This window comes from Dermacentor andersoni, chromosome 10 (assembly GCF_023375885.2).
Source record: "Dermacentor andersoni chromosome 10, qqDerAnde1_hic_scaffold, whole genome shotgun sequence".
NCBI lineage: Eukaryota > Metazoa > Arthropoda > Arachnida > Ixodida > Ixodidae > Dermacentor > Dermacentor andersoni.
The window spans coordinates 36701466-36717649 of NC_092823.1; the positions used below are offsets into that span (position 1 = coordinate 36701466).

The following is a 16184-nucleotide window of genomic DNA, read 5'->3' on the forward strand; positions in this document are numbered from 1 at the left end:
TGTTGAGTGCTACTGTGGAAATTCTCAAATGCTGCATGTAGTTGGTCAACTAGAAATAACATGACCCTTGGAGCCTCGAACTACAGGACGCGGCAAACTGAATTTGAAGATTTTCTGCGGTCCCAATGACTTCGACTTAACGAGGCATACCATTATCATTGAAAAAGAAGGTATACAATCAGTGCATTTTATCAGCGATGACATATGGGGAAGAGACTTGGAAACTGACAAAGAAGCTTGAGAACAATTTAGGGACTGCGCTAAGAGCAATGGAACAAAGAATGCTAGGCATAACTTTTAAGAGACAGAAAGAGAGTGGTTTGGATCAGAGAGCAAACGGGTATAGACGACATTCTAATTGAAATGAAGAGAAAAAAATAGCGCTGGGCAGGTCATGTAATGCATAGAGTAGATAACCGTGAAGGTGATAGAATGGGTACCAAGAAAAGGGAAGTGCAGTAGAGGATGACAAAAGACTAGGTGGTGCGACAAAATGAGGAAATTTGCGGGTGCTAGTTGGAATCAGTTGGTGCAGGACAGGGATAATTGGAGATCATGGAGAGAGGCCTTCGTCCTGCAGTTGACATAAAATAGGCTGATGATGACTGTACAAGGACTGCCCCAAAAGTTTGTGCAGTTCATGCCACCACACCCTCTGCTGCATTTTTGCTGACTCACTTGTGCAGTGAGTCAGCAAAAATGCAGCAGAGGGTGTGGTGGCATGAACTGCACAAACTTTTGGGACAGGCTTTGTAGCTGTATCAGCGGCACTACTTCCTTTGTGCATCAGCAAGTTTTTGCGCCAGGTGCCTGCGTACACTCTTCATTCTTTTTTTCTCGTCTTCTGGCGTCACATCGCTGCCCATGAAGATCCGGAGGAGGCCTGCACAAGAAAAGCAATCACAGCTATAAAGTAATGAAAGCAGCTAAACAAATATTTCCAGCATGAGACTGCATGTTCCCAACAATATACCGAAGGTTAAACGAAATATTTTATCATAGCTACGTGCTTAATATGGCAACAAAATTACAGGCTACTTCTTGCCTAGTCATTTGCATGCCTCAAATTCTTTTTAGAGCTTCAACATGAAATATTTCAGTAGCAGATTATCACAACATGGTGCTTTAGCACAACAGCTTCGCTGTTACTGTGGCCTTTCGCGTTTGCCATCTGTATGGCACCCGTCAGAGTCAGTAAGGCTAAAGGTTAATGATAGGCTAAAGCATTCTGATCAGCATTGCAGCTCTCAATTGTGAACACGTAGCCTTGTTGGTTTATCGTCTGCCAGAAAGTAGCGAAATTACACAAAAGTAGCACTCCTATACATATGCATTCTTTTTTGCTGATGTAATTTCACTGATATTATAAAGCTGTCGATATCAAGCACATTGGATAGTGCTGCTATGTTTGAGCTCAGCACTACATCCAGACACCATAAAATTCTAATTTATTCAGAATTAGACAACTACCACAACTGAATGTGGAATAATAGTAGGCATGTTTTTTAATGTCTCCGTTATGTGAAATATTAATTGAAATGAGTTACTAGATAATATGTTTTCTGTATCAATATTTTCAATAGCAAGCTCACTACTATGAGGAGTTATTAAGGATTTCAGTTTCTTTATTACAGGATGGCACATCAATGCAGATTAAGCGCACTGTTTTGCGAAGCACAGCACCACCTTCAGTGGCTGTATCAAAAAATACTGCTGCTACATTTTTTTCATTTGAACAGTATGTTCAATTGTGCATACTTTTCAAGGATGACAGCTTCTCTGGTGTTACAGCTTGTCTGGCCTCCGTCCTTCCCATGGACCGCGACTTGTTTGACAAGGTTCCGGTGACACTTCTGTTCCGGAGTTCATCAGGCGTCCAGTAAATAGTTGAAGCCATGCGACAAAACATGGAGTCGCCCGACGCCCGCAACAGTGTCCCTCATGCTGCCTTGTCAATCCACTTCCCGGATCCAGCATACATCTGCAATACATCATACATACAGAGCTAGTAGCTAACAGGTTTTATACTGGACGATATACACTGTATTTTCTCAATTCTGCAGTTTGCTGGCATTTTGGCACATTTATTTGTGTCATTTGGGCCGATACCTGCATGAGCGGAACTAAATTATCCAGTAATATTTTTATACATCTTTTAGACCCTCCTACATAAAAATCTCCTAGGCATCAGTAGCAAGCTCTAAACTTGGAAAACTGACAATTATCTGCGAGAATATTCACTGCTACAGCTTGATGAAATCACTGAAATCTATCTAGACATTGGGTAGGCGAATTTCAAATATGTTCCATGTAATATCTGTACGACCACTCTTTTCCACAGGTTACTCTGTGCAGTCACTAGAGGCAATATAGAAATCTGCACCAGCACTGTGGTCCAAGGACTGCATGATTACATAATTATGTTAATGTACACAAACCAAAAACTTCACTTTCACTGTGATCATGTAAAAAGAGGAGTAGGCCACTAATTAGGTTTTTGAGCCCCATTTTCAAGAACAAAGTGCAGAGGCAAGCACATACCAAGGTCAGATATTCTACTTTGGCACTCGAGCCAACCAAAAGTGGTTACAGTAGTGTGCTGTAAGCTCACCCCTTTTCATTTATTTTGATATGCCTGTGGTGTGGCAAGCTGATGAGGATGGCGCCGAGGGGGTGACTGTGCTTGGCCAGTTGCGAATTGTGACCATGATGCTGTGCAGCATAGCTGATCGACATAAGCTGCCTATCTACATAATTTATAAGAGGAAGACACTGCCTGCTAAGGAAGCCTTCCCCAGAGATGCTGATACCCAGTTGAAAAGTGCCATGTTTGGCTAGTGGATAAGAATCACGTGGCAACACCGTTGAAGAACTGTCTCCTTGTCCTTTATCCATACTTGAACGTACATCGCTATCATTCCAAATGGCATGATGGGCCAGCCTGAGTCACTTGACGTCTGCATCAACAAGTGTTTCGAGGACTGCCTGCGGAAATACTTTGCGATGTGGCTGACTGATGAAGCGTGTAAGCTAACAGCAAAGGTTGTATCAAATGCAGATCACTAGAGCAAGTGGCGAGCTGGGTCACTGCAGCATGGGACGACATGCCACAAAGCTTGATTGCATGTCTTCAAGGAGCGCAGCAACTAAAGTGCCCTAGATGACACCAAATATGGTGTGCTCTATGTGCTGACAGTGATACGGTAAGCGACAAAGCTAGCAGCAATGATGACATCACATGATCTGGGGCAGGTTCGCAGTTAAGAAATGCTGTTTGCATTTTGTGTCTGTCATCCTTTCTTTTGTCCAGCTTACATTCAAGAAAAGCGCTTTTTTTGGTCTGACTTTAGACCTTCAGGTGTTAATTTAGGAGCAGGACTGGTCTAGATGCATAAATCTAGTTAATGGATCATACACAGTTACTTACATTCGGAAAGAAAAAACAAAAGGTGCATAACTCAGTAAATTTCTTCAACATTCTGAAATGTATGAGCACTTTTAGCACCTAAGTGTAACACGGAGCCTTAAAGAACAATTCTGTGACTTAAAAATTACCTTTCCATCATCTCTTGAGGATCCAATTACCACATCGACGGCCTCTTCTTCAGCGAACAGGTCAATGTCAGCTGCAAAGGAAAATGTACAACTTTTCCCTTGAACTGCCAGGTTTGATACTTCAAAAGCAATATAGAGGAGTTCCATGCTAAGGAAAGAGTACAATGTAACCATTACACATTACCAAGGAATGGAAACCAAAAATATCAGTTGCTAAGAACGCTGTGTGGGACATGCCACACACTGCTATTGTAGGCTCTATAGCCTCCAAAATAGGGAGATGCATGCTTTCGACAGAAAGCGTGTCAAATTCTCTGGTCTCACAGGTGCCCCCTATTTCTTGGCCGACAAAACGCTCCCAGGGACAGTGTTATTCTTTCTTTTTTCAGTTAGCACTATCATTATAATCACTCAATGCAGGATAGATAGTTCTAAAGTTTCAGTTGATTTGTGCATGTGGTGTGCACATATAGGCTTTCTGTGGGGTGTCTACAGAGCAGGTGTGTCTCGGAGACGTCATCGCATCTAATAAAGCTGTTGTACGCGGCGCTCTTTTGATTGCAATCAAGCCCAATCCAAATCTAATTTCCCAGTCGCGATTGGCTTCTTTGCTCAATCTGTGGAAGAAAACTAATCGCGGTCAGTCTCAATTGAAAGTGGCCACGTGACACCGGTATAAGTTTCGGTTGCTTTCTGCAAGCAGTCTCTACAGAGCAGGTGTGTCACAGAGACAATGTCGCATCTTTGTGTGTACTTGTGTGGCCTCGCATTTGTGTGCACCACCTCATGTGCCTTCGCGAGAGCCAAGTGGTGCGAAGGAACATGGCTCATTTCTTCAATCTCCGTGGCGACCCTGGCAACGGAAATCACCAATACAGTGACGCTCTAATCAGATCGTGTATGGAGATGATGTCACTCTTGCACAAATCCAAGCAAATCTGATTGCCTCCAACGTTGTATGAGGCAGGGCATTATTAGAGATTTCTTAAGCTGCCCGAAGCCTAATACATTTATTTAAGAATTTAATCAAAAATCTAAAATGTAATAAATTTTATTTTGGGGGGTGAACGAATTTTTCGGACTATTTTTCGGTCCCTGCGAGGCCCAGAACATCGGTCAGCAACTGTACAATGTTTAAACTGCCATAACGGCAGCAAAGCAGAATAACATGTAAAAGAAATCAAGGAATACTGTGGCTCTGCTTTGCACAACCCTATTTATGTAATTATCTATAATATCACAGAAGTGTCGACACAGTGTCTGAGCTGTTCTGGTTATCAACTATGAATATGGCATGTGGGCCCTCAGTAAGGCAATCCATTAATTTTAGGAGCAGAGAAGGTCATGCACACTCTATATGTATTGCTACTGGCCACACATACTTCGATGTATTGCACACTTAAGGAAAGATTTCTGGCTTCAGCATGTGACGGAAGTATTGTTTGTTCTCAAAAGAGCATTCAATAATTCAAACATAGGTCCTGGTCCCGCTAAGCAGAAAAGATTATGCGGCTCGTAAACCATTATGTGCAAGGCAGTGTTTGTATGGATGACTGACTTATTTCCATGGAATTGCGCATGCTTTCAGCAATCAAAGCTGCAATGTTAGTATGTCCAAAAGCAAATGTACTTAAAGCTGAAGTTGACGGCTCAAAGATCTCAAAGGGCGGCTTCTGTCAGAGGGACTCTTCACCACTTTGAACCCTCACCACCCTGTAATATTCTTGCTAGGCTCACATCGTACTCGCAGATTCAACAGTTTCAACTAGCTAAGTACCCGCAACATTAATAGCCTGACTGTAAGCGCAACAGGAAAGCACAGCGGCATTGTACTGTCAGTTCCGTGTACATCATCGCATGCAGTGTAGTGAGAAACATTACATGGACACACACCAAAATTAGGGACGTGCAAATACTGATTTTTGACACCCGAGTCAAATACAAACCAAATACTGCCATAGCGAACTGAATCGAACCGAACAGTTTTCAAATAGTTTGCGAATAATGAACAGTTATCACAATTGATGTAGAACAAGGTTTCCGTCATTACATGGTACATTATGAAGTGTTTATTAAATGCACAAGTGGACCATTAGAAGCAAGAAAGTACTGTCTTCGCATGCACAGGGCTCTTCAGAGTGAGCAAATGATCACTGTATAGCCTGTAAAGTTTGGCAACCTGAGCAACGTAGCCTGCTCCACTATGAAATATGGGGGCGAAAATTTACAATACCTTGGCTCCAATTCTATGTTCAGTTGGGCATAGTTGGCGTTTTAATTTATTCAAAAAGTATTAGAAAGAAATTCACATCTTAAATAGTGACTATTTGGTTCGAAGACCGAATCGAAGGGACACTATTCATTATTTGAAAGGTGTGAATATTCGCACACCCCTAACTACAATTAATGTGAAACAAAATATTTTCCTACCGAAGTCATTTGGCACCATGCCTGGCATCTCGCTGATGAAGCCATCTTCTAGCGCTGAAAAATTAAATGTTGAAATCACTTTTACAATATCGTAAAACCTAGCATTTCTCGAACTTTATATGCCATCTTTCTTTTAAAATGCCAAACCATGCAACCCATTTTGTTTACATTATATACAATACATGATAATAATAATAATAATAATAATAATATAATAACAGTTGCTTGTCATGTTCTGTTTCTGCTGCTTCACAGATACCTCCAAATTTGGAAAAAAACACTCCGCATGAAAATTAACTTTTACCAGGTGGTCTGTGGTAGTGTTTTTCAGGTAAACTGCTAGGTTCTGTCAAAAGCAGAATTCAGTTTTGTGTGCCCACCATAACTAATTTAGTCAAGAAAAGAAAAAAAAGAAAAATATATAAACCACTTCTATTCCGTGAAATTTTGGACATGACTTGGCATAATGTTAGCACGAGTAGGCATCAGTGACATCATAAAAGCAAATGTGAAAAAGTGCAAATGCATGATGAGCGCCTGTAGGCACAAATGAATTTGTAAGGTAGTGGCAGTGAGTAAGCACTGCTGAGCAAGAGTGAATATCAGTGATGTTGAATTCCAATGGCAGATCGCGAGCGCTTGGCCAGATCACGAACGGAGCAAGTCGTTCTGACTGAGATCTTGTCAAATTTGCAAATGGAATGTGTGCGTTCCCATGGGGTACTTAGTACAAGGAAATCAAGTGAGAGGACGCTAACCTAGAGGTGGATTGGGTAGGCCTCATCACCATGACCACCTGGATCATCCCGGCATTCCGTGCGTTTGTTTTTCTTCCGCATCAAAAGAATCATCACTGCACTTAGGAATTTATAGTGTCCGAGTCTGAGCTGTCACTATCAGGAACAAAAACGCACGGCGCGACGTAGCATCCATATTTTTAACGTCCATAGCCACCCGCGACCGAAAACAAGCGACCATGACAAGAAGCAGAGGTGGGTGAAGGAAATATGTCACGTGGACTTCCGGTCAAATCTGCCAATTCTGGTGGAGAAAATATTTCTGCTCCACAGACTGATCCGGAATCGGTGGCTGATCCCAATCTGCCATTGGAACACACAACTCACGCTCTCATTCTGCCATTGGAATAGGATTGCTCCATGCAGAGCAGAAAAACTTGATTTGGATCTACCATTGAATTCAACATGTGTGAAGTACTGCACAAGTAAAAAAATTTGTGCTTGGAACTGAACAGTGCTGTATAAAGAAATACAGTCTTACCATGCTATTGTGCAAAGCTGCAGTTATAATTTCTTTAAAAATTGCACAATAAAATGAATGCAGACATGATAGTGCAACTTGAAGATGGAACCACAGAAGAATGTCTCATTACCTGGCTCTGGTGTCGAAGCCCTTGCAGTGCTCTGCACTTGTGTGCAGCTTGTACCTGCAGCAGGAAATTTGTTTGGTGACAGAACTGCCAAGACTGCAGAAAATATGTCCTGAAAGATGTAATGAACTGCCACAGAGAAAAATGATCCTTACTAGGCTCTGACATGCAGTCCACTGCATTTGGCTGGCTTGGAGCTGGGGCAACAGTGGTTCCTGATGACAAAAGTGCAATTACCACACACATTATCTTCTGAAAGATTCACTGAACTGCCACAGAGAAAAATTATTCTTACTGGGCTCCGACAAGTAGCCAGCTGATAGTGGCTGTACAATTGTAGCCGGGGCAGCAGTGGTTCCTGAAGGTAAAACTTAATGACCACTCACATATGTGATATTCTCAAAGGTTCAACAACACGACCACAAAGAAAATGTATCCTTACTGGGCTTTGCAGAAAAAATTGTATGGCGCGGCTGAACCAGAGGTACGGGATCTGTGGTTCCAAGAGATAAAACAAAAATATCCAAATTTAGGTGACAGATATGAGTGAACAAGTCATCCACCAGATTGTAAAAATATATAAAAGTGCCAATGGCTAACAACAGTGGCCCTTTGTACTAGTTGCATCAAATAAACATGTGAAGTCAAACTTGAGGCCAAACAAGCAGTTCATGCCCTCTGCCAGTTGCCATCAAAGACAGGAGCGCATATCATGGTGATAAAGCATGACTCAGGATAATCATTTTCTGTTATGCTCTCTTTTTCCCCTCGCCCCCAGTACACCCCATGCCTTCTACGTGCCATTTGCATGAATAGCACACAGAACAGGAAAGGCATAGAGGGTGTTTTTATGAAGACTTCTAGCATTACTTAAAAATTGCCATTATGAATAAACGGTGAGCTCTTATGAGGCTGTGATTTTTGGAGAAAGCCCAATTGACAGACGCTCATAAAGATATGTCGTCATCCTTCAAATGGCTGTGGTCATTAAAAATAGCCTCTTAATGTATTCCACTTCTCAGCAGTCACAGTGCATTTTACAGACCCTAGAAACTCGCATTATGGAGTGTTTCCCAAGAGTGAGCAGCCGTAATAAGGAACATTTTTTGCCAGCTGACAGGCTGAAAATTTGCATTTTTTAAATGTTCTTGCATATTCAAACAGAACACGCTCATAATTTCAATTATAATTTTTCCAAAACCTTATAAACAAAAGCCAAGTCAAGACTTTTGTACAATGATAGAAATATTAAGCTAACAAAAATGACACAATTACACACTTTACAACTTACCGTTGGCTCCTTGTGCTCCTGTTGGTACTGGAGGACCTGCCACCACCGAAACTCCCAATGACGTGGCGTAGATAATCCTGCTCTCTGAAATTTTTGCAATACATCATGCTACAGATGACTGGATTGCTTCCACAGAATAGAATGTAATTTGGTACAGTTGGCTGTGACCTATGGTAGACACGCACATGTAGCTACCAATTTGCTAATACAGCTTCACAAGCACTCTAATGAGTATGCAAGAACACAATTTTATTTAGGAATGGAACGTACACCTGCAGACACACTAAAAAGCAAATAAAATTGCTCGTTGACTGAGGTTTCTCCACTATCTACATTAGCTTTCAATAGTCTGAAATATTTCGAGTATTGCAATATTAGAAAAGACAAAGGGGTTCAAAAAGTCCACCTCACCTTCACAAATGTTTTTGTTATTCTTCTCTTATGTTTTTTTGCATAGGCACTCAATCATACTTCATGTGATACAAACTTCACTGTTACTTTTGGCTAATACTGCACAATACAGCTCCGTCTCCTTTCATTAATCAATCAGAATAAACTTCAATCATCTGCTGAAACAAGCCCACAAATTTTACTTTATATACTATGATGCCCTAGCAGTTATTTCAAGACTGAAAAATTACGAACTAATGGCATGAGAAACAGGTACATGTGAATGTTGCCAAGGCCTTTTAAAGATATGACTAATTCCCATCAGTAGACGAGTGAAAATTCCAGGCCTAGATTAACTAACAACCAGACATATTTAAGATGGTTAGGATACTAAAACGAAAGGGCCAATGATGCGAGCAGTACGAGCCAACTTACGGGCTCACTTGGGCCGAACTTCTGCTAGGTGGAAACGAAACCAGCACAATCGTCAAAATATGCATTACTGCAATGGCACCACGTTACACATTTAATGAACATTCTTGGACCCAGAAGATGGGTTACAGCAAACACATGTCCATGTGAGGGCCATGTCACACATTGTCATGCTGCAACGTGGCAAGCCGAGTCAAGTTAGCACTTGCCTTGCCAAGCGTATAAATGCATGGGCTGTCTTCCAGAGCATTGCTTCAGTTCAGTTACAGCTTTCCATGTACATTTTAGACAAGCTACCCTATCTAAGCTAATGGCAGCTGCTGCCAGGGAGTATCCATGGCAGAGACTGGTTGAGGACCGTTACTTGGAAACAAATTGTGTGATAGAGTTTAGTTTAGTTGCAGTGCTTTAGCGAGAGTGCTTCGTTATGTTGCATTAAGGTATACCTGCAGAGCACAATTTCCCTGCAGAAGTGTGCGATCGCGCCAACAGATCGCTAATTGAGCATTGCTGCTGAATGCATTAATTCTCTGCCAATTCTACTTGCACTCGAGTATATTTAATTCCACCTTCAGCAAACGAACGCTTACTCACCACTTGCTAAGACTTTTGAAGCCAAAGCATCTTGCAGATGTGCATTTCTGTTCTCCAAGATGAGCATCTTTTCCTTAAGACTTCTTAGCTCTTCAGCGACGTCTTCAAACTGCTTGCTTTGTTCCTCAAGCTGCTTGCTTTGCTCTGCAGTTTCTTTTTTGCACTTCGCAAGTTCTTCGAGAACAACACATCCTTGGTCACAGCATGTGCACTGCACATGCTGTTGCGGGCATGCAGCTTGGATTTCTGCGAGAAGTTCCCTTTCTACACTTCGTTGAACTTCCACTCTCATACTTTTTGTAGCCTGTGTGCCCTGCTGTTGTAAACAAAATCAGTTTTAAGAACATGGCAAGAACACAACAGAACTCATCTTAAAATTCCTTCAGTGCAATCTCGCAAATGTAAAACACACAGTACATGCACGAAACATGCTTATATGATAATTTTAGGCAAAATTTTGCAGTTGAACAAAAATTTGTCCCGCTCCCAGATTCGAATCCCAAACCACGACAAATCTTTAGGGCACAGGTCTTAGGCGCCTGTTCCTGCAGCAAGCGTCAGCACTGTCACTTGTAACCAGGCGAACAAGCACAGCAAAGAATGAAAGAGGGAATGCAGAACGCCGCAGGGCATGAAAGAAGCGAGGAGCAAAGCAGAGAGGAGGGTGCAGCAGAACCATGAGGCAGAAAGCGGAGGGGGGTATGGTGAAAGCATGAGAAGCGCAGTTTGGCGACGATAGCTACAAAATGGTGCCAGAGTAGCATGCGTCATCTGGGAGGTCTGGCGGTGGCGGCTGTGAATCGCGCCCACGCGCTGGCTCTGATGATCTGAAGATTGGCGAAGTCGTGCCACACTTTGCCCCATTTGCAACATGTCACACGAGACAGATTGTCTGTGTCAGCCAATATATTCCAAAACAAAAACACGTACAGAGTTGCACTCAAATTTCGCCTTAGGGAGCATCGCAATTGTTGAATTTTCTTCAGCTGCAAATTATCGTTTTAAATTATATTTTAAGAACAGTGAAGCCTTCTGTCTATGTTCCTGTCGGCGGTTTCTGCACTGAGGGGTGTTTTAAGATCATTCACACATCAGCAAAGCATGGCTTCCTTCAAGCTGTCATTGAATTTGCTCTTGAGCTTCCGCATGCTAGCCACCTGGTTAGCTCGGTTGAGCAACCACCCCGGAAAAGCGGTGGTTGTTTGTTTAACCCTGGGCAAGGACTAATTTTCTTCGCCTGTGAAGCCTTATTTGAATCTACAGAATGCATGACAGCACAGAAGTTCACTTTCATACATCCCAAATAAAAAGATCTACTGAAACTCAAGCATGCTTAAATCTTATTAGAAGAAATTTACCGCATGCCAAGCTTCCCTGAAAACGCAATGCAGTGAAGTACAGTGGTACCTCAGTTTATAAGTCTAATTCCATAACTCAGGTAGCATCTGAACTGATCACGGATTGAACCACAGTTTCCCATAGGAAACAATATAACTGTGGTTTATCTATTCACACTCAAGGCATCTTTAAAAAATTGCAGACTTATAACACCATCCAGCATAGTCAAGAAAAAAATTATTGGGTTTTACGTGCCAAAACCACTTTCTGATTATGAGGCGCGCCGTAGTGGAGGACTCCAGAAATTGCACCTAAATCCGTGCACCTAAATCTAAGTACACGGGTGTTATTCGCATTTCGCCTCCACCAAAATGCGGCCGCCGTGGCCAGGATTCGATCCCTCGACCTCGTGCTCAGCAGCCCAACACCATAGCCACTGAGCAACCACGGCGGGTGAGCATAGTCCAGAATTGTACTATTCAATTTCCTAAGCATTTTATAATTTTCTGTAAGTTTATTGCCATGTGGCAACAATATTAAGCACACAGAGGTATACGCACCATATGCAGTACTGAACAGAAAGATATATTTTGCATTTGGGTTCTATGAGGTAAACTGCTCAGAATGTTGGTGCTGTGTTATGCCGGACCGCTAGCATAGAGGAACGGTCTCTTGAACACGTACTGCCATTGTACTTTACTCACACAGCACAGCCAGCCCACCATGTCAATAATTTGTGTATTCCAATAATGTACTGCAAGAAAATATCAAACAGTAGTCAAGATATGTGTGCACTGGTGAGAGAAACATTAATGATAGGTGAGAGGTTAGCCACACAAAAGGCTTAGTATGCTACTACACGTTTAATATGTAATGAGATGAAAGAATGCGAGAAAAGAAAAATGCACACGCATTCACTCACACAAACTCTAAAGGGAGCAGCAGTGAGCCCCTTGATGTCAACAAAGTGGAAAGTGGAGCTTATAGCATCACCAATAACCAAAATGTTATCCATTCTTGTGGTGCAGCCAAATGGACCGATATCAATAACATTTCGTTTATTTTGGGTGCCACAAAGCTCCCCTATCTCCATGTTCATTTAATGATGCTCATTGCTACCCGTTTCAGAGTTCCTACAAGAGTAGATGCATGTGCATATTTTTCTGTATTCACACAAGATAGGCTGGATCCTGAACCTGCCGGCCAAAAAGAAATATGGGGTTTTACGTGCCAAAACCACTTTTTGATTATGAGGCATGCCGTTGTGGAGGACTCCAGAAATTTTGACCACGTGGGGTTCTTTAACGTGCACCTAAATCTAAGTACACGGGTGTTTTCGCATTTCGCCCCCATCGAAATACGGCTGCCTTTGCCAGGATTTGATCCCGCAACCTCGTGCTCAGCAGCCCAACACCATAGCCACTGAGCAACCACGGCGGGTGCACCTGCTGGCCACTTTGAACAAGAACAACAAAGTGCATAGCGGTATGCGCGCTCTCAGAGTATAAACCATTATTAAAAGAATGTTTTGCCAAGGCCTCGCTTGTTAACTTTGTGGCAATGTATTGAACCTGTAGTATCATTCCACACCTTTTGTTCGCCTAATCTTTCCATCCATCATTGAAATTTATCTCACCAGCACACACACATTTTCACTACCGGTTGATATTACGGTTTCCTTGAGATAAATTCTTGGACTACAGAAATTACGTACACAGCCATGCGGTGTGAATAAAGTATGACAGAAGTGTGTGTTCAAGAGACCTATTGCACTAAGCTAGCAGTCTGGCATAATGCAGCACCAACATTCCGAGCAGTTTGGCTCACAGGACACAAACGCAAAATATATCTTTTTGTTTACTGCTCTACCCTGAGCAGAGTAGACCCTGTGCTCATGAAGATGGCAGGCATCTAGTAGCTGTGACCTCATGTGAATGACGTCAGTTTCAGTTATGATTCATCGTCAGATTATTGTTTGTATATCTTAGCATAATGTCTAATCATGATTTCAATTTGGATGATAGAAACCTGCAAAGCGCAGACCATCGTCAGCTGTTCAATGGCCGATGACATGAGTTAATACAAAATAAAACATATCAACCGTATATCACTGAAGTGTAGTCAGTGAGCCTGATCAACAACCATAGCAGCAATGTGGGCTTGTAGGTATGGCATCTTGGCGGGAGTGTTTTAGCGTGGATAAGACTGGACAGTGGACACAAGAACACGCACAGTACACACACAGTACACACGCAGCGCTACACGAATTGCCGCATGTGCCTTTTGTGTGTCATGTTGTTCCCAGTCTTATTCGAATAAGCGCCAGAACACTCGCACGATGATGATGATTTATTGCCATCCCACCTGAAACGAGGCGGTGACAGCCTAGCTGGCTTGAGTTAATCAGGTGTGCTATATTTTTTCTCCTTCCTCAAAACTTCTCCATCTGCCTTGCACCGTTATCTATGCCTGTAATGGATCCGTTCATATCAATCTCTTCCCTGCCTTTTTTCCACCAATACTCCGTCTTTTGCTTATCTCAACTGCTAACCAGTTGATGCTCCCGTCCACTCTAAGTACCAGCGCTTCTGGAAGGTGGACCTTACCTACGACTCTCATTGGGTGAATCCCTTCGGATAACCATGCCAAGAGCCTGATCAACACTCCCTTGTGCTGAGGCTAGCAAACTAAGTCGTATTAATGCTGCATGCATAAATAGAAATACGTGTACTGTAAAAAGAACAAAGAGGTGGTAAACAGCAGACTAGCTTAATTTAGAGACCATACTCTTACACAATCCTGTTTGTCACTTGAGGCAAGTTTCATCAACAGAGGTAAGCTTTTGGAAATGGTGCTGTTAGTGAACAAGAGCATTCATGAAATGAGATAACACTGTTGTTATACAAGGTGTCGCTGCCTACCACAGCGCCATGAGAAGGCGCGTGGTTGGAGTCGCCCAAGGGGGAGGAAAAAGAGGATGGAATAAAGGCAGAGAATGAGTAATGCCACCATTGCTGTCGTACTGAGTAATATGCACGACATAACAACTGTACAATGTTTAAATGACAGCGTATTGAGGAATTTTTATGAAAATGAACAAAGCACAAGGAAACAGGTGTTGGGTGTTTAGTTATCTATGCTGAAAATCACAAGAAACAGTGCGTGGGAGGATGTAATATATGCTCTACATGATGTCTTCTGCAGAGGTCATTTCCCTAGAACAAAGGCGCAATGTTCTTGTAAGGCCTTCAACAAGCCTAACTTGTTTAGAAAATGCTAGCAAGTATACCAACATTCTTTCGCTCATTAAAACATAGCCACATGACCCAAATCAGTAGTAACATATAAAACTAAAATCCTGTTAACTATAAGTTGCCATACCTTTCCTTTGGCCCTCTTCTTGCCTTTCTCCAAGGAGACTACAGGCTTTCTGAGCCTTTTGGACATATGCGTTCGCATATCTTCTTCGGTTTCTGCATTGCATTTAACAAAGTATTACAAAGCTGACACTGCTGACAGACAGCAATGTTAGGCGAGAAACATGAAAGGGTCGTAATGAGAAATCTGGCCAGTATACTAGTTCCTCTGGCATTACTCTCGTTTCATCTTTTCATAATTGCAAAGCATTTGCAAGTGTGGCTCCCACGTCCACTGCATGACAGTTATCTGTTCAAGCAGTGGACAGGTGTCATCACATCCCACTAAATATGGAGTCAATGAACACTATTTAAGCCCAAAATTTTGTGTCGAAACAAAAAGTATACTGGTAACTGACAAAAGCACACATTTGCGCTGATGGCTCCTGCGAAGCGGTGTCCGCATTGAGCGCCCGAGGCAGGACGTGCTGCACCCACTCCCCATTTCTTAACGCCAACCCTTTCAGGCATGTTGCAGACAGCCCAAGACTCTAATCAAAGCCATACCCAGAGATACGTCTCGGGCGGACCTGTGTGCAGCCGCATCGAAACCCCTAAGCCTCGTTACGAGATTCCGTCGGCCGTTTGCTTAACTACTGCACAATGAGTGGGACAAAGCACACGCTGGTTAAGATTATATCGTTCGAAAGGCGCGTCGTATAAGCTTAAGGTATGCTTAATGAGGAATGAGTGGTACTTACCAGCCATGTGCAGCACTCTGGCCTTATAGTATCCTCCCGACGTGGTGTCGTCCCCATTCCACCACACGTCGTAGCGGACGGTGGGATCGAAATCCGCAACATTCTCAGGATTGAAGTTTTGCACTGCGGTGTGCTCCAGAACCGCAGTGGTCATGTCCACCTCATACTCTACTAATACGCGCATCTTGATCAAGGAGGATATGCACAATCTGCTTGATATCGACGAACAAAAAGCGACACAGTCGTATCCTTCAAGATGACAGCTGTGTAGTCTATGGATATGGATTCGCATGCGACTTCGCCAGGACCATAGCAGAACCAAAATAAGAAAATAAGAATAATGATGTAAAACAGCAGCGGGGTCAAAGTTGTACAGAAGCTTAATGATAACAATTTTCATAACTTCATTAGGCGTAAGCATTCATAAAATGACCACGCAACTCATATGAGAGCAACTGTAACTGCGTTACAAAAACATGGGTTATACTTAAGCAAGAAATCAACAACGCGTCACATGAATTAGATACTCTAAAGTTATATCTAGAGCATTGGGAGCGATATTCTGCGAAAAATAATAAGGACCACAGCAGAACCAAAGTAAGAATAATGCTGTAAAACAGCAGCGGGCTCAAAGTTGTACAGAAGCTTAA

General features: G+C 42.5%; 1 protein-coding gene and 1 long non-coding RNA gene across 2 annotated transcripts in view; both read right to left on the minus strand.

Moving 5' to 3' along the window:
* LOC140213759 (uncharacterized) overlaps positions 1-16184 on the minus strand; it is an 82469-nt gene that overhangs the window by 15291 nt on the left and 50994 nt on the right. The window lies entirely within an intron of this gene.
* Positions 1940-15806, minus strand: LOC140213674 (uncharacterized). The gene is made up of 11 exons (XM_072284925.1): positions 15535-15806; positions 14799-14890; positions 10080-10395; positions 8664-8747; positions 7815-7865; positions 7668-7730; positions 7528-7587; positions 7376-7429; positions 5986-6039; positions 3556-3626; positions 1940-1981 (listed from the first exon to the last, which is right to left on the minus strand). Exons 1-11 carry the CDS (start codon positions 15716-15718, stop codon positions 1940-1942), a joined length of 1071 nt encoding a protein of 356 aa, XP_072141026.1. The 5' UTR covers positions 15719-15806.